The sequence below is a fragment of the Epinephelus fuscoguttatus genome, linkage group LG13 (assembly GCF_011397635.1).
Source record: "Epinephelus fuscoguttatus linkage group LG13, E.fuscoguttatus.final_Chr_v1".
NCBI classification, from domain to species: Eukaryota; Metazoa; Chordata; class Actinopteri; order Perciformes; family Serranidae; genus Epinephelus; species Epinephelus fuscoguttatus.
Window position 1 is genome coordinate 34007916 of NC_064764.1, and position 18451 is coordinate 34026366.

Sequence of the window (18451 nt, forward strand, 5' to 3'; positions counted from 1 at the left end):
ACGAGCATTTTCCCCACGTCAACCTACAGGATTTATGCATCATTTAAATTCGAGTTTTCAAGCAGCATCCCTCTAGTGCAAAGATGCTGTATGTACTTAGTGTTTTGACAGTCCTCTTTATATGCATGCATATATTAAATAGTGATGATGATATATGTAATATCAGTACAGAGCAGCTTTTCATCTTTAACTGAAAACTTAAGAAATCTAACTTGGACTTTTTTGTGTAACTGAGTGTTTTCGCTGTTCCTTTAGTGGCCTGCTGCTGCCCCGTGTCGGAGTGGAGTATCATGGGATTGAGAGAACAGACATGGGTAATCTGGGGAGTGGAATCTACTTCAGTGATGCTATGAGGTCAGTAGAAAATCTGGTATTGATCAGGTTTATTGCAGAAATATTGTCGATTAGTTTTAACATATATCACCATCGTCTATATAATGCCATTTTATTGCCTTAAAACATTAAACAAAGTAAGCCCAGAGTAATTTCAATAGCATGTCTGAAAATGAGGAAATATAAAATTGAGCTAGTGAGCCTGAGATCCTCATTTACATCTTTTCATCATCTGGGAGCACAGATGGCAACAACAAAGCCATCTCTGGAAAGCACATCTCTTTGTCTCCATCTCCATCCACAGCACCAGTTTGCAATACTCCAAGCCCAGTGAGACTGATGGCTCCCGGCTGATGTTGGTGTGTGATGTGGCGCTGGGACGGTGCAAGGACGTCTACAAGAGAGACCTCACACTGACGCAGGCTCCTGAGGGACATGACAGCGTGCATGGGGTGCGCCGCACCCGTCACATTAAGTCTGACTTTCAGGTAGGAGTGTTTGCCTGTACTGCTAAATTAAGCGTCTCTAATTAGATGTTCAGTGCTAGTATCAGACACACATTAGTTGTTCATTGTGATAATGTGAACCAATCAAATTGATTTAGATCAAACAATTTGAATTCTGGATGGATGGATGGATGGATGCATGGATGGATGCATGGATGGATGCATGGATGGATGGATGCATGGATGGATGGATGGATGGGACAAAAAGTGACATAGAGGGAGTATTATGAGTCGGTTTTAAGAGAGATATTGCATGAAATTGTCCGCTTTTACATTCTCTCCACCTGTCTGTCTCCCTCTTAACACACACACGCAATTTTGAAGAGCACCCTGCTGCTCATCTCTGTCCTTAGTCCTGACAATTGTTCAATTGTAATGCATATTAGTGGTTTGCAGACTGGGTGGTTGATTAACGCATATTTTTAGCATCCTGTGCATCATTTTGTGTGATTTTATATCCTCTTCTGACGCTACTAAATATGACAGCTGGTTTGGTGTTCACTTTCTGCAGAGGCACCTCCACCTCAGAATTCCTTTTTGTGTGTGTGTGTGTGCGTGCGTGCGTGCGTGCGTGTGTGCGTGCGTGCGTGTGTGTGTTTGGGGTCTGTTGCTCCACCACCTTCGGACTTTCTTTTGGGCATTCTTGACTCAAATCTCTCAACTTCCTCTTATTTATCAGTTTCTGTGATTGCACATGGCCCTGCAGTCTTATGTCCGTTTATGGGGATATATGGGGTGTTTACCTATGCTTATTAGGATCAGCAGTTACGTTTCTTCAATAAGAAGACAGGAGCAAACAATTCTGCCATGTAAGAACACGTTGTTAATCTGACATGGACTTTTTCTAGGACCTTTTCTGAAGAACAAATCTAAGAAGAAACTTATATTGGTGAATGAGGCCCAATAAGTGAATTTACCTATTTGTTATCATATCTAAATTTACTATTTATGAAAACAATCATTTGTGTAAATCTATAAAGCTTTAACACATCTATATGTCTGTGCCTGTGTGCATTCTAACGTACTGTGTATCATTATACTTGTGCTCCAGGATGACGAGTATGTGGTGTACAGTCCTGATCAGGTCCAACTGAAGTACGTGGTTCAGTTCACCATGAAGAACGACCAACTGAAGGAGTTCAGTCCTGCCATCGACACCTCAGCTGAGCTGTTGCGGCCCCTAAAGACAAATGGTATAGTTCTCCTGACAATCAGCAGTTTAAATAACATAAGAACACATCATATTGTTTGTGGTGATTGAAAAACTTTTCTGAAATCTTTTGGCTCCTGAAGCCATTTTGGACCACTTTGATAAACTTATGAAGTTGTCTTGTTACCAAAATATATTTTATCAAAGTATAATTCTCTGGTCCACTCGGCTGAATTATGGAGTTCTTTTTACTTCGGACAGCAGGAAAGCTAAAATGAAAATGCAGAGTTTAGTTTTCTGTGTTGGTTTAAACGCTGCTCTAAAAGCTTTTACATCCTGATGAGAGGACAGTTCTGATTTTACAAGGAGACGCTGGAGTAAGAGGATCAAGGAGCGTACTTCTGTTTAAATATATCTGCACCGATCAGCCACAACATGAAAACCAGTTACAGGTGAAGTGAGTAACATTAATCATCTCATTAAAATGCAATGCCAGGACCAAAGGTTTCCCTGCAGAACAATGCATTGTAATAAGATGATCAGTGTTACTCACTTTACTCGTCAGTGGCTTTGGCTGTACATCATTACTGACCGTTAAAAGTTAACCTACTACGTGTTGCTTAAAAGAATACTTTACCCATAAAGTACTGGTATGTTACCTTGACTTCTCTCATGCCTCCAGGGTGAACAGAGAATCCAAAGAAGATGAACTTTCTTAATGAATTTGAGTGATTGGAGACCCCATTTAACAACGGCGTAACTATATCAAAACATCCATTTACATCAAGTCTCAGACAACTCCTGTAGTATAATAGAAGTCATTTTTCACTAAAACCTCACAATTTAAAATACTTTCATTAATGAGAAGCACGTCCTGAGCGCGCCTGAGTACAAGCCTGCATTTGAGCTCCCCTTGAACAGATTCATGCACATGCCCTAGCTTGAGACTGTATGCACTGACCTGTTTTAAATCATGTTTTTAGCAAAAATGCATGTTCTTTTGGAAGTATTGAGCATACGACTGGATAAATGGGACTTTTATTATACTGCAGGAGATGTGTGAGACTTTGTAAATGGATGTTTTGATGTACAGGTAGTTTTGCTTCTGTTAAACGCAGCCACAGTTTGAGAATGATCACCTTTTTTGGATTCTGTGTTCACCGTGGAGGGATGCAAGACGAGCAAAGTTTTCCACACAAATTCAAGGTAATACAGGCCGAGTAACTGATATATAAATGGTCATTTTACGGGTGAAGTAGTCCTTTAAAAACTCAAAATTGAACTGAAACTGAAATTCACAAATAAGTGCAAACAAAACTTGTCTCTGCACTTATTTTGTCAACAGATGCAAGTCGGTCTCTTATTTCCAAATACATTTCGGAGTCCACTCTCATCGCCAGAGAGGGTGTTTTGTCTTGCAAGTCACATCACAGCAGCTCATTGTAATTCATCACATTTCTATGCAGAAGTAACTGAACTGATGGCGTTCCCCGAGAAAATCTGCAAGTCTATAGCTGTTGTAAATTATGTAAACTTGAAGTCTCAAAGGGTGTAAGACGAGATACACTCTATTGATGCCGCATAGCATCTTTCATATACAGCATGAAGCCTTAAAATAGAGTCTTGTGATCACTGTTTCAGATTTTGCATGTTTCAGGATTACTAAGTATTACAGACACTGTTTTTATTTTCACATGCATGTCATGAAAGACTTCGTATTCAATATATTTGAATCTACTTGTAATGCTTAATTGTGATATTTTTTGTCAAGAGATGTCCTGTTTGTTGTGATAGTAGTGAAGTAGTGAAGTATTTTGCCTGTCTTGGTGTGAGTGTAGCTCAGGAGTCATTGCTGGAGGATGATGGGATTGAAAACATTAAAAACCCACTGGAGGATGTGACGGCTGGACTGTTGGACAGCTCTGGTCAGCAGCTCCCTCTGCAGGGTGTCCACGTGAAGTGCAGACTGAGGGATCTGCTCACTCAGGTGAAATTAAAACGTCTCCATTGAATTTTTTCTTCAGTGTAAGATTGATTGCAGCTCGGTGATCTGATGTTTGATTTGATTCAGTCATCTAAAATGCATGAAAGTGTCTCACACCTGTCCTTAAAACATGTCTTCTCTTCTGTCCTCTGTTTAGGTCATCATTTTCCAACATTACACCAATCTGAGCTCTGTGCCCATTGAGGCAAAGTATGTCTTCCCGTTGGATGATTCTGCAGCAGTGTGTGGATTTGAAGCTTTCATCAATGGGAAACATGTGGTGGGACAGGTAACCTAACTAAGTAGTAATTATATTATTAGTAACTATATACATATGCCAGCCTGTGTTAGTTGTTAGCTGACTACTGAATATAAAACATTCTGATTAACCTCTAAGCAGGCGTTCAGATATTTAGCCTTGCAGGAAGATAGTGCAGCCGCGCCTTCAGGAGAGAGCACAGAGTGGCCTGTTAGCTATTTCTACTGCCAAGAAAAGTTTTGCTGCAGCTATGCAGTTCCCTGGAACAGCATCTGAGTCATTGGATACCCTCCCAGTTTCAAATAACAGATCGGGCTGGAACAATTGTCCTTGTGTAGAGAAATGGGGGTGTGGCAGTATGTGGATTGAAAATAGTGCGTCAGTCAGTTTAGAATGATTCTGATTCACTAAAATATGAATGTTGGCAAGTATGAAATTGGCCGGTGCACATGTCATGAATCTGAGTTTGTGCGCAAAGTAAGAACATTTCTACGCACATATTAGTGAATGAGGCCCATTGTGAGCAAATGTTGGCATTTTGTCCTTTTCTGACTGACTGCTCAGTGACTGGAAATATTTTGACTTGTTTTGTATGTTTGTTTGGATCTCAGGTAAAGGAGAAAGAGACGGCTCGCAAGGAGTACAAGCAGGCCATTGCGAAAGGCCATGGAGCCTACCTCATGGACCAGGACGCCCCAGTATGTCCGCCCTCTGCACTCAGCTGAACACATCTCATCATGCTAAATTGAGCTCTTAATCTCACAGTCTCTAATTCTGAAATATAAGACTGATCAATCAGTGTAGCACAGGACTTGAAATACTTTTTTTCTGCGTACATGCACTGGTGTATTTGTGTTTCTTGGCACTTCCATCACAGCATATTTTTTTTGTTTGTTTTGGGTATAATTTGAGCTGGGAATTTCATATCCAGGGGTTGCCCAAAAAAGCTCTTGCCCCTTTGAGTCTCTGTCTCTACGCCAGTTGTGACATCATTTTTGTTTTTCTCTGCAGGACGTGTTCACCATCAGTGTGGGAAATCTGCCGCCTGCTGCAACTGTCCTCATTAAGGTCACCTATGTGTCCGAGCTGATCGTCAGGGACGGGAGCATTCACTTTTCTCTTCCTGGGAGCGTGGCTCCGTGGCAGCAGAATGCAGCGCTCAACCAGACCACGCAGGTAACGAAGACCTGGATGGGAGGCCTAACAAAAACTAAAAAAAATCACACATCAGAATTTTAGTTTTTACTTTGTTTCTTTCTGTCTTAGTTTTGTGAATGTAAAATGACTGTTGTCGTCTGCATTTTTGTGTGTTTTCCATTGCTCAACAGGTCTCTGTGGAGAAGGTGTGTGTGACTGACGAAGCAAGGTGAGCTTAATATTGTTTTGACTATTTTCATAAAATTTATGTTTAATGTAATTTTAAACCCATGAGATTCTTGTTCCCTGAATTCGGACTCCATCTTTAGTGCTGAGTGCTCAGTGCTGAAATGTGGTGAAGCAGTGGATCTATCGACTAGCTGATCCACAAATAATTAAACAATGACGCCTCTGTGTGTTCTTCCATATAATGTTATTTATTGCACACTGAAATGTTTGCAGCCAGAGTTCAATGCGTTTCTTTCCCACAGAGAGTTCACTCTGGACATGTTTGTTGAGATGCCCTACGAGATCACCAACCTTCAGTGCATCACTCACAAAATCAAGATAAAGGTAATTTGGGTATTTTCACATTTTATAAATCCAATATTTAGAATATGCAGATATTGTTACATGGTTATCATTCATTTCCTCTGTCTCATAGAGTGCTCAGGGGTGACGTTTTTCTGCAGCCCGTCAAGGAAGTTAATGTCACCCTGGTTCCTTCATTATTCCCGAAATTAAGCTCTGTGGCAAACTAACATTTATGATACTTACACATGTTGTTCAGCAAGATAATCTTTACATCTCTTCTATGATTTTTGAAGCCAGAATGCAGTCGCCAGAGGTAAAAAGCTACCGTTAGGCTAAAAACGAACTACGCTAGGTCGCACCACCATAGCATAAATTAGTAGTTACAAATTAGAAACTTATGTGCCATAACAACAGCTATCCAACTTAACTGAGGACTTTACACCTTCTAAGGGCTTATTGTAAGATTGAAGCTGCAAGTAATGCCAACACTGGAAATATTTCAGCTGGTGCAACCCTTAAAATGTTTGTAGTGTAAAATTAAACCAAGTTTAGAAAGTGTTCAACGAGGCTACGACTGACCGCACACATAGCTGGTGCAACCCAGTGCTGAGTGTTACAGCTTCATAACAATCTACCTGCTCTTCTATGCTTCATCATATCAGAAGTTATTTTTTAATTCAATTTTGTCTGCTATTTAGAGTGTGTAAGTCATTTTAAGACTTTGAATATTTTATTCCGAGTTTTGGCTTCTTACGATGCAGATTTTTGACGTCAGAACTCAGTTCTTCGTCCCTTCTCATATGTATCCTTTTTTCTTTTCTGTGTGTGTGTGTGTGTGTGTGTGTGTGTGTGTGTGTGTGTGTGTGTGATCCCACAGAGAACAGACTGTAAGGCGGTGGTGAGCGTACTGCCAGGACAGGTCCTGGGTCAAGAAGGTTTCCAGCTGTCAGTCACTATGTCTGAGGTCCACCTGCCCAGGATGTGGGTAGAGAAAAGCCATGATGAGGACACTGAGGTGTGTCTGTGTGTCTTCCTCTCTTTCTCTCACCCTGTGTTACTTTATTTCTTGTTTCGTAACCATCTCTCGCCCTCTTCCACTAGGCCTGCATGTTGGTTTTCTATCCAGATTTTAAAGCCGACTCCACATCGGCATCCGATGAAGTCGTCCTGTTGCTGGACACGTCTGAGTCCATGAACGGAGAACCTTTCAGCATGGCCCAGAGAATCGCGCTGCAGGTCCTCAAAACCCTCAGCGACAACCTCAGAGTCAATGTCATTTTCTTCGGCACAGGTCAGTTTGATCATTTTATGTTTTTGTGTATATAGTGATTAAACCTTAAAAAGATAGTGAAGTGTGAAAGGTGGGACAAAAGTAAAACTGTCTCACTGTTAAGGAAGAAGTTAGATCTGAGAAAAACAGATAGTGAAAGGAATTATTGGACAGCTTTAAATAAATAAAAACTGAAGAGAATCCTCGAGGCATTTTGGAAAAAAAAACTACAGGACACAATCCATGCATTAAAGGGAATGAAATTAGGGAATTAAACCACCATGTCTTTGGTTCTGGTAATCTGTGATACACTCTTACATGCAGACCAGTGTTTCAGCACTTCACCTTACATCATGTGATTTTAAAGATTATTCCCACCTGTGCAAGAGAAGTGGAACTGGAGACTTTTCACCATTTGTAGTCTCCTTTTACATTAAAGTTTCTTCTGAATAAGCCAAACTCTGTTTGTAGTTTAAACCTGTTTAATCTGTTTCTCATCGATCATCGTCTCAGTGAATATTTTGCAAAAGTACTGCAGTAGTCAGAAGTAATTTTCCTGACTTTTACTGTGCCTTTGTCTGTCAGATCACAGCGACGCTTTCCTGACAGCGCAGCCACTCACTGAAGCTCGTAAGGACGCCAAGAGCTTCATCAAGGTAAGTTATGACTTGCAGATTCTTTCATTCTGTCGTTCAACGTGGAAGCATACCATTGCCATTGCCACACTTGTAGCAGGCCAATGTCTGGACAATCAAACAGACCGAAAGCAAGTTGCAAACTTACTGAGGTAAGGTTTTGGAGTAACGACCCAAACAAGCTGTTGAGCAGTGGAACATAGAAGCACAGAGAGGCATCTTTTGTGCACTATCTCTGTTGCTTTGCTGCTAGAGAAAAATCAAGAATTGCTGGATTTAGGTCACAGCGTTCACCTACTGAGAATAGCCTCTGTGAGAGGAAACTCTTCATACCAGCAGACGGCAGTTGTCTGTATTCATCTTCAAAAAGGGAAACGAGAAGACCGTCTTGATGCTAGTTAGCCAGTTAGCACATTAACGACACAACCATGCACCAGTGGACAATAACACATTCCACCACGAAATGTAATTTCCTTATGTTTCCTATAATATAACCCTATGTGACAAGGTTTTTTTTGGTCTCACTCCCTCTCGACTTTAGCTGTTTGTTTACTTTCCTCACTTCCGTTTCTCTTCTTGTGCACTGAGGTGATTCCATTCACAGACAGCTATGCTGAACATGCACACAGCAGCAACTAGGACGCTCACCATGGCCCGACATTGACTGACGCCCGACAGTCACCTTGGTCTTCAGGGCCTTTGAAGTACTTTTGTGTTACCCTGCCCCCATTTTTTCAGCTGGGAAAGGTGTTCAAGCAGAGATTTAACTACCTTCATATATATCTTATTTATTATTATTATAATATTATTATCTACTAAACAAAGTGAACTTACAAAAGGAAAGAAAAATGTTCTTACACCTGTTTCTTTTCAAAAGCTGGGTTGTGTGTGCGCAGTAAAAAGACACAAAGACCTTTGAAATCAGCGCTACATGACCAGAGAAAACCGAGAAAAGTGCTGGCATTTGCCTTAGCTCAAGAGGTAGAAAACCTACAACTACCAGAATGAACCGCATCGCACTGAACTAATAAATGCTCCTGCTGGTGGGTGAGGGGAGGAATAGGCAACACAATAATAGAATCTTCATATTTGATCAGCGCTGCTTAGTTTTACAGTTCGATAAGAGTTTGGTCTGAACAAACATGGCAACATAAATAAACAGGGAAAGTATGGTAATATAAGCAACACAATCAATCGCAATTTTCTGTTGAACTAGTCAAATGACCATTTCAAACTGTTTCTATGGTTATGCTCCTCTGCCTCCTATCAGTCCTCTACTCCACTAGGGGGCAGCACTGAGCTGTGGCGGCCACTGCGAGCTCTCAGCCTGCTGCCTCCGTCCCGCAGCACCAGGAACCTGCTGTTGCTGTCGGACGGTCACATCCAGAACACAGAGCTCACCCTGCAGCTGCTCAGAGACAACGTTCAGCACAGCCGCCTCTTCACCTGCGGCCTCAGGTCTGAATGGGTCAAGACAAACACATTAACATTTACAGTAGAACAGTAGCTACCATGCTCTGCACACTGAGCATCTTTGATCACAGACAAACATTTTAATAGTCTTCTTTCTCATTTCAGCTCGACAGCCAATCGGCACATGCTCAGAATCCTGGCTCAGGCAGGGGGCGGAGCCTATGAATTCTTCGACACTAAAACCAAACACAACTGGACAGAAAAGGTGAGGCTGGCTACCTTTGATTAAATTGAGCATAGCATTAGTAGAGGCCAGACATGATGTCAAGCTCAGCTCATATTTCAGCTACATCAGCTGATCTCAAACAGTCTAATCAACTAATGGATCAGCTGATCGATGGAAGGGAGTCAGCTGATAGATCACATGATTCTCTTCTATGCAACCAGTTGGGAAATCTCTTTAAACTGCTCTGGCCTGCCTACTGTTGCTTGTTTTGATTGTTCATCATATTTTAATGAATCACAACAGGGGGGAAACAGTAATCCAAAATGAGGTTAATAAATGCATTTCACCTAAATGAGGAGTAATAAATCACAACTACTGTAAATAGGCTCATCTAGGCTTTGTATTGTTGCACTATTATACCTTCAAATGGGTAATCATTCATGCTTTATCTGTTTGTCTACTTACCTTTCATATTGTTAGTCATTTGTAAATATGCAAAGTATCCTCAAATTTCCCAGGAGGATATTTCCAATCTTAGTGCAGCTCTAATGTCATGAAATATGACAAACACACTATCACATGGACTGAAAAAACCTCTGTTAACTTGTCTGTTTTGCCTGTTTTGGCTGCAGGTGGTACGGCAGGTGAAGCGTATGGCGTCTCCTGGCTGCAGTTCAGTGTCAGTGAAGTGGCAGCAGTTCAACCCAACAGCGCCCTCTCCTGTGCAAGCCCCCAAGCAGCTCCATGCTCTGTTCAATGACTGTCACACCCTGGTGTATGGCTTTGTGCCTCACTGCACTCAGGTACACACGACATGATTACAGTATGATTAGGACAAACAGTATTAACAGTGTGTATGAATACACTTAAATATATACAGCAGTACCATAGTAGGCAGTTCTTGTATGGTATAAAATATAAAGTGCAGAGTGGAATTACAAGTAATGCTCATAGTGGACCTTATATACAGAATAAACAGCTTGTTGATGGTATGAATATGTATACGCTATAGATCTGTTATGTCTCCTTCCCAGCAATAGCCATAAGCAGAGGCATTATGTTTTTGGGTTGTCCATCAGACCCATTCTTGTGAATGCGATATCTCAAGAATTTGGCACAAGTGTCCCCTTGGACTCAGTCATGCACTGATTAGATTTTGGTGGTCTTAGGTGAAAGGTCAAGGTTAATGTGACCTTGCACCCATCTCATTCACATGAACATGATAGCTCACTACAGCTACACTAATTCTTCATATTTGGCAAATATTTCTACTTGGATTCAACAGTGAACTGATAAAACTTTGATGGTCAAAGGTCACTCTGACCTTGTCTGTGACGTTGCACCTGTCTCATTCTCATGATCGCAGTATTTCAAGAACAGTTTGAGGGATTTTTTAAATTTTATTTTATTTTTTCAAATTTGGCACAAACGTTCCCTTGGATTACATGATAAACTAGTTCAATTTTGGTGGTCAAAGGTCAAGGTCACTGTGACCTTGTCTGTCTCATTCTTGTGAAAGTGATATTTCAAGAACAGTTTGAGGGATTTTTTTTTTTTTTTTCCCCAAATTTGGCACAAACTTTCACTTGGATTAAACGATAAACTAGTTCGATTTTGTTGATCAAAGGTCAAGGCCACTGTGACCTTGTCTGTCTCATTCTTGTGAAAGTGATATTTCAAGAACAGTTTGAGATTTTTTTTTTCCAGATTTGGCACTGACGTTCACTTGGGCTCAACAATAAAGTGATTAGATTTTTGTGGTCAAAGGTCACTGTGACGTTGCATCCGTCTCATTCTCGTGAATGCAGTATTTCAAGAACAGTTTGAGGGATTTTTTTTCAAATTTGACACAAACATCCACTTTAACTGAACTTAAAGATTTTGATGGTCAAAGGTCAAGGTCACTGTGACCTTGTTTGTTTCATTCTTGTGAACGCAATACATACTTTGACACAAATATCCACTTGGAGTCACTGTGACCTTGCATCCATCCCATTCATGTGACTTAACGATGAACTGGTTAGAATTTGGTCGTTAAAGGTCAAGGTCAGTGTGACCTCACAAAACATGTTTTTGGCCATAACTCAAGACTTCTGCTAATTTGGACAAAACTTCACACAAATGTTTAACAGGATAAAATGATGAAGTGATGACATTTTATATCCAAAAGGTCAAAGGTCAGCTTCACTGTGACATCATAATATTCTGTGTAAAGCCATTTTTTGGCCATTACTCAGCCTCATATCTCAGGAACAGAAGGGAAGACATTTGGTCAGATACTGAATTGGTGACACTAATCTTGAGTGCCCACCTTAAAATTTGCGCTTTTGGGGGAATATGTGTGTGAAGCAGCCATATTTTCACAGACATGAATGTAAACTGCAATGAAAATACTTACGCAAGGCAGTAATTCTAGTTTCATTTTTGATTAACTGTTCAGTCCACAAAATATATCCGACACTAGTAAAAATACCTGTTGCAATGTCTCAGAGCTCAAGGTGATATCTTAACATTGCTTGTTTTCTTTGACCAATAGTTAAAATCAACAGCGTTGAATTTACAATAATATAAAACATACAGAAGCAGCATTTTTAAGGAGCTGTTAACTAGCAGATATTTTTTGGCTGATAAATGACTCAAATGATTGTTACTTCACACAGGCCACCCTCCATGGAAACCTCAGTGGTCAGGAGCTCAAAACGATGGTGTCAACCAGTGAGCTGCAGAAGACCAGGGGCACAGTAAGAACACACTCACATTCACACTGAGCAGTCTCAACATGTCCTGCTAATGACACCCATGTTAAAATGCCCAGCGTTACAGCAGAGCATATAGAGTCTGGTACAAAAATCGTCCCTGTAGCTAATTTTAACTGTCATGACAACAGGGTGAATTTTTATGTAACTCACCAGTGTACATTTTATTAAAGGTTGAAGTTGTGTCTAACTAAGGGCTGCTTGAGTGACAGGCTGTCTGCGAGGCATCACCACAGTCCATGAGTCAGATCCATCCTTTGCTCATCCACAGCTCCACCCTGATGGCAACAGTAATCTGAGTTTTCATGTCGGCCACCACAGTTAGCATCCCCTCCACTACAAGCAGCGTCGTAGTTAAACTGCTTTATTCAGTGTTTTTACTGGTTTTAATCACCTGGTCTGTTTGATTTTGGAGAGGAAAACACCTCTGTGGATAATTCAGCTCCTTGTAAAAACCTCCGAAATTCCTAGATCTCTAGTTTTTGGAGTAAAAAGATGAGCACGCAGTAGCAGGTGCTGGGATGAAACAAACAGTGATTTGTAACATGTAACTGCTTTTTTCAGTGTTTTTTTTTCTGGTTTAATTCACAGAGTAAGTTTATTTTGGAGAGGGAGAGAACTCTGCGGATGATTCGGCTCCCGCTAAAAACCTCCTGAGCAATGAACACTGTTTAAGCTGGTTGCAGTCTGCAATCCTCACTGCTAGACGCCACTAAATCCCCCTGAATCTTACACACTGTTCCTTTAAAAGTTAAATTAAAGGCTCCAAAAGGGGCTACTTTCACACAGCAAGTTTACCCTGCCGATACTGATGCATGTTGTTGGTGATTGTCATTATCATGAGGATCATAAGGTGATGATCATGACGTGTGTGTGTGTGTGTTCAGCTTCTTCACAAGCTCACAGCAAGGGCCATCATCAGGGATTACGAAGACGGAAGCCTGGATACCAATGAAGCCGAACACGAGGTTTGTGTTTGTGTGTGTGTTTAGCTTGGTTTAGATGTCCCGTCTGAACATGTTATGTTGACCTGTATTTTTTATTTTTTTGGCTTTTCTAGGGGAAGAAAGCAGAGTTGAAGCGCTTCATCATCGAGTTAAGCAAAGAGCACTCCATCCTGTCTCAGTTCACCAGCTTCGTGGCCATCGAGGAGAGGGTTTGTTGTACTGTTATTTGTATTAATTTCTCCCACCTACCTGCTTAGCCTAGGTTTGAAGGTTTCGCAACGCCAAACCAAACTCATCAACCTCATTTCAGGACAAGATATCAACCGAGGAGGGCGTCATGGACATCCCCAACTTGATCTTGGAGGAAGATGTGGACTTCCTCCCCTACATCAGCTGGATTTCTCCTGAGGAAGAGCGTGTTCTTATGGTAATGTTGCTCTGTGTATAGTGTAATCACAGAGAGAGGAAAGAGCAATTTTACTTATTGTGATTTATTAATTGTCACTTTTATGAGCTGCGTTTTGTCTCTCTATTACAGGATGTGCATGAGTATGAAGATATGGATATGAGTTTGAGTCTTAACCTTAGTTCTTATGTAAGGGTAACATCACACTGTGTTTAGTTTAATCATGAGGGAAGGACAGAGCAACTTAGCTTGCTGTGATTTACTAATTGTCACTTTTATGAGCTGCATTTTGTCTCTCTGTTACAGGATGCGTGTGAGCCCGAGCCCGAGCCCGAGTCTGAGTCTGAGAATGATATGGATTTTGGTCTTTTTTCTCCTGTTAGGGTAACATCACACTGTGTTTAGTGTAATCATGTGGGAAGGACAGAGCAACTTAACTTGCTGTGATTTACTAATTGTCACTCTGATGAGCTGCATTTTGTCTCTCTGTTACAGGCTGAGGAAGAGTGTGAAGATGAGGATCTTGGTCTTGCTTCTCCTACGAGGGTAACATCACACTGTGTTTTTGTGTAGTCATCGGGGAAGGATAGTGCAAGTTCACTTGTTGTGATTTACTAATTGTCACTTGTCTCTCTGTTATAGAAAGAGGGATTGGATGATGATGATGATGAGTCTGCAAGTGAGGATGATGATGAGGATTGGTCTTCAGACGAAGGAATGGACCAATATGTTATGCAAGGACTGGAAAAGAAATCAGCCTCTCCACAGTATTCACCCACGGTTAGTCCCTTTATGCCCAAACTGCAGCTGCACATTTGCTGTTTTTTGGGGACAACGAATACATCATGTAGATAGAGTTACTATTTGTGTGACATCATGCAAGCGCTGTAAATCCCTAGTGATGCGATATTGATTCTTTGGACAACGATACGATATTTGCCCATATCACAAAGTTTGCATAAATTAGCCTAGCAGCTAGTGCACTTTTTCCACTCATAGCTAAACAAATTACTGTATTGTAATTATTGTGTATTATTATTATGTATTATTCAAAATTTTCTTACTCACTGTTGGTTCAAGTCATTTCGTCTCCCGACAGAACAGCACTGTTAAATTTTAGCCTGCATACACTTCTATTCAGCCGAACATCGTTGAAGCAGAGCAGCTAGTGTTGTTGTGTTGAGTAATTTATATTATTTATATTATATATTATTCTCATAAGGGCATTGTACAAATAAAATGTGCTTTGTCTCATGACCCATATTTTCTCCCCAATCCAAATATTTCCACGCCGCTGATGTATCCTCATCATCGTTTTCTTGGCTGCTTGCTATTATCTGCCTGGTGCTGTTCAAAATAAAGGCGTATCCTAAAAATAATGATATGGATCAATGTTTTTACTTTGCATTGATGATATTGGATCATTGATCATTTAATTGATATATCAATCGAGAACGATCCATCATTACAATCCTGTATCATACACATGTTTTTGTTGAAGCAGGACAATGCATACTGCTCCATTCATTTGCTAAATTGTTGCATAAAGTTCATTCATTCATTCATCTTCTAACCGCTTCATCCTCTTGAGGGTCGCGGGGGGGCTGGAGCCTATCCCAGCTGACATCGGGCGAGAGGCAGGGCAACCCTCTTGCTGTGAGGCGACAGTGCTAACCACCACACCACCGTGCCGCCCGTTGCATAAAGTTATTGACCAAAACTTTGCTTCATATCTCATATCTCAAACTTGATTTTTTTGTGTGAACTACAATGAACTTCAAGTGGTCAAAAAGAAATTTGTGAATGTATAAACAGGTTCTGACTTCTTTTTTGTTTTCTTTATTTCTCTGTTTTTTTGTAGAGTCCCCGTTCGTCAGCTATGGTACAGCCTCAGCAATATGCAAGGGTCATTCACAGAAGCATGCCTGAAAAACTGACCAAACTAATGAGGCTCAAGGACACAAGTTCCGTGGAAGTGGCAGAGTGTCTTTCTGTACAAGACAGATTTGATGAGTCTCCCGTCAAGGAAGTTTCCCAACCCCTATCTCCTCCATTCAGAGCTTCACTTAGGCAAGGCAAGGGCCTCGACTCTCTATCTGTTGGCTTACCCATTAAGTTTAAAAGTGAGCTAGCTCGTCTTTCTGCTCCTCCTCCTCCTCCTCCTCCTCCTCCTCCTCACCGTGGTGGTGTTCCTCTAGACTCTTCACGGAGGCTACAGCCATATATACCCTGTACATTAGTGCTTCCTCCTCCTCCTCCTACAGGTGCTCCTCCTCCCCATGCTCCTCTTCTTCCAAGTCCTCATCCTCTTCCTGGAGCCCTGAGAGCAGGCAGAAGTTTAGGGAACCTAGCGATACCTAGGGCACTTGGCCTCTCCCTTGCATCTGATATTGACTTGCAAAGCACACCTCAGTTGGCTTCCCAGGCTTTAGGGCGTCAGATGGCCCTTGAGTCTGATGGCCTAGAAGAGAGTTCATCTGATCTTCTGGACATGTTTGAAGGATTTGGGGAGGAAATCCTGACTGATTCTGCGACAAAAGAAGTACAGCCCATACTTTTTGGATTTAGACCCAGACCCACGAGTGGGATGGGGGAAATCGGTTTTGGAGCTTCAGTACAGTCAGGTTTCAGTTTTGGGGGCTCTCTGCCTCCAGTCCAGCCCCTTGCTCAGAATATTGGTGCAATAGGAGGACCTTATGAAGTTACTGAAGCACAACAACAGTTAGGTTTCAGTTTTGGGAGCTCTCTGCCTCAAGCCCAATCCCTTGCTCAGAATATTGGCGTAACAGGAGGACCGTTTGGAGGTACTGCAGCTCAACAACAGTCAGATGTCAGTTCCAGGGGCTCTCTTTCTCAACTCCTCTCCCTTGCTGAGAAAATTAGCACAACAAGAGGACCTTTTGGAGGTACTGCAGCTCAACAGTCAGATGCCAGTTTCGGGGGCTCTCTGCCTCAAGCTCAAGTCCGTCAACAAACTCTTAAAATCTCAGGTAGTGGTCCAATTGCATATAGAGCATTTGGTCTAAACTCATTGCCTGAAACAGATGCTCCACCAGCAGGTTTTTATTGTTCCACTGAAGAGGGTCAAGGTGCACCTATACCTCTTTTGAAGAAGAAGAGAATTTGCACAGTACAGTCAATCGATGAGAAGACTTTAGGCAAGAGACTCCCTCATGGTCCATCTCCAGTTCCACAGGGCGTGTGAGTCCCAATACATTTTTTTAGATATGCCTCAAATTAGAAAACCCTGGTTGTTATCCTTATGAAAAAGTGTTGCCAAAATAAACATAATGATGGCAAGGCTTTGGTTGACGGAATGAAAACAGACTAAATTTGTATGTGAAAGGTCCAGTGTGTAAGATTTAGGGGGATGCAGGGATATCTTGGCAGAAATGGAATATAATATGATAAGTTTGTTTAAGTGTATAATCACCTGAAAATGAGAATCGTTGCGTTTCCTTACCTTAGAATGAGCCACTTATATCTACAGAGGAAGCCTTGGAGTCTGCCATGTTGCACCACCATTTTTCTCCATTAGCTCAGAATGGGTGAACCAAACACTGGCTCTAGATGGGGCCATTTGCATTTTCACGTCAGGCACAGTAGTTAGCAGCCCCGCTGTGCCGAGCCGAAAGGTTTCTGAATAACACTGATTTTAACGTGAAACTGCTTTATTCAGTGTTTTTGCCCGTTTAAATCGCCTGGTCCATTTGTTTTGAAGAGGAAAAAAAACTTTTCAGATAATTCATGCTCAGCACCTTGGAGACATTTCAGATGGTTGCAATCTGCGATCCTCATTGCAGGACGCCACTAAATCCTACACACTGCTCCTTTAACTAAAAGTTATTTGCACATGTCCTCAGAAAATTTGCATCTATGCACATGGATGGAAGAGGAGGGCAGCACACAAGCCTGTTTATGTTTACATCACTGAATGTATGTTTTTTTAATACTTTTGTTTGTTTTTGTGTGAACATAGACCAGTGGAGATCTTGGACAGTGAAACATCACTGAGAAGACTGACAGGAGTGAGAAGACTAGCACGCAGGTACATTTCACCATGCGAAAAAATGTTTAGTCTAGATGGTTTTAACCATGTTCCCAGTGTTTCTCCCCCCTCTCCTTTGAGTCTAAGAGTAAAAGTCCTCAGAAATGCCTCCAAAACAAGGAGTTGGTGGAAGTAGTCTGGGCTGCCGATACATGAAGCTACATTTCCTGTGATCTTGGGGTCTTTCCAGTATTTCCTCCTTATGTAGTTTGTTGAATTTAAATTCATTGTGGTGAAGCCATTGCATGGGTTACCAATGATGCCTTTAGTGTTATGTTGTGATGTTCAATATGTGTGTGAGTTACTCTTGAGGGCTCAGCAGAATCAGTGAACTTCATTTCCTTTAAAAAACAATTGATGGATCTGTAGAAATGGGTAAAAACACTTTTCACCCAGCTCATAGAATACAGTTATACCATGCAGGATTTTTCTATAAAACAAAGTAGAGACTCATAGAGAGGTAATCCATCTCAATTATTGCCTATGACCACAACAAGTATGTGTCCCCCTTGCCTGTTTTGTCTACTTATTGTTATTGTATTGTATTATTATAGGTGCAACTTCCGGCATTGAACCGAAACCGGCAGTTTCTAGTTTGTTTACAGTCCTCTATTCTTCTTTCCAAGAGCAATTGGGAAATAAAACATGTAACACACCACCTGTTATAGCTCAAACAGGATTATGTGATCACACCTCTGCCATCTCTGACGGCCATCTCAAAGCATTGTTTTTTTTTCCCCTTATCAACAGAGCACGCTCATAATTAGCTCGCCTGGCTCTATTAAAGTATTGTTAACTTTAACATGGCCCGAGCTAGCTTAAGGTAAACATCTGCCACAGTTAACAT

The 18451-nt window shown here is 41.3% G+C and overlaps 1 protein-coding gene across 4 annotated transcripts in view; it reads left to right on the forward strand.

The window, feature by feature from the left end:
- The window catches only part of parp4 (poly (ADP-ribose) polymerase family, member 4), a 41787-nt gene that overhangs the window by 12421 nt on the left and 10915 nt on the right, over positions 1-18451 (forward strand). For 3 of the 4 annotated variants that reach the window (XM_049595071.1, XM_049595073.1, XM_049595072.1), the window contains exons 12-36: positions 256-354; positions 638-821; positions 1891-2032; positions 3828-3976; positions 4131-4262; positions 4844-4930; positions 5244-5408; positions 5561-5598; positions 5861-5942; positions 6781-6918; positions 7005-7194; positions 7759-7829; positions 9079-9266; positions 9387-9486; positions 10080-10250; positions 12108-12188; positions 13091-13171; positions 13264-13359; positions 13461-13577; positions 13689-13745; positions 13863-13940; positions 14052-14102; positions 14199-14336; positions 15418-16757; positions 17536-17604. In XM_049595071.1, the coding sequence (XP_049451028.1) occupies positions 256-354; positions 638-821; positions 1891-2032; positions 3828-3976; positions 4131-4262; positions 4844-4930; positions 5244-5408; positions 5561-5598; positions 5861-5942; positions 6781-6918; positions 7005-7194; positions 7759-7829; positions 9079-9266; positions 9387-9486; positions 10080-10250; positions 12108-12188; positions 13091-13171; positions 13264-13359; positions 13461-13577; positions 13689-13745; positions 13863-13940; positions 14052-14102; positions 14199-14336; positions 15418-16757; positions 17536-17604 (4044 nt within the window). The remainder of the gene's footprint in view (positions 1-255; positions 355-637; positions 822-1890; positions 2033-3827; positions 3977-4130; positions 4263-4843; positions 4931-5243; positions 5409-5560; positions 5599-5860; positions 5943-6780; positions 6919-7004; positions 7195-7758; positions 7830-9078; positions 9267-9386; positions 9487-10079; positions 10251-12107; positions 12189-13090; positions 13172-13263; positions 13360-13460; positions 13578-13688; positions 13746-13862; positions 13941-14051; positions 14103-14198; positions 14337-15417; positions 16758-17535; positions 17605-18451) is intronic. The other variant, XM_049595074.1, reaches the window with a different exon arrangement.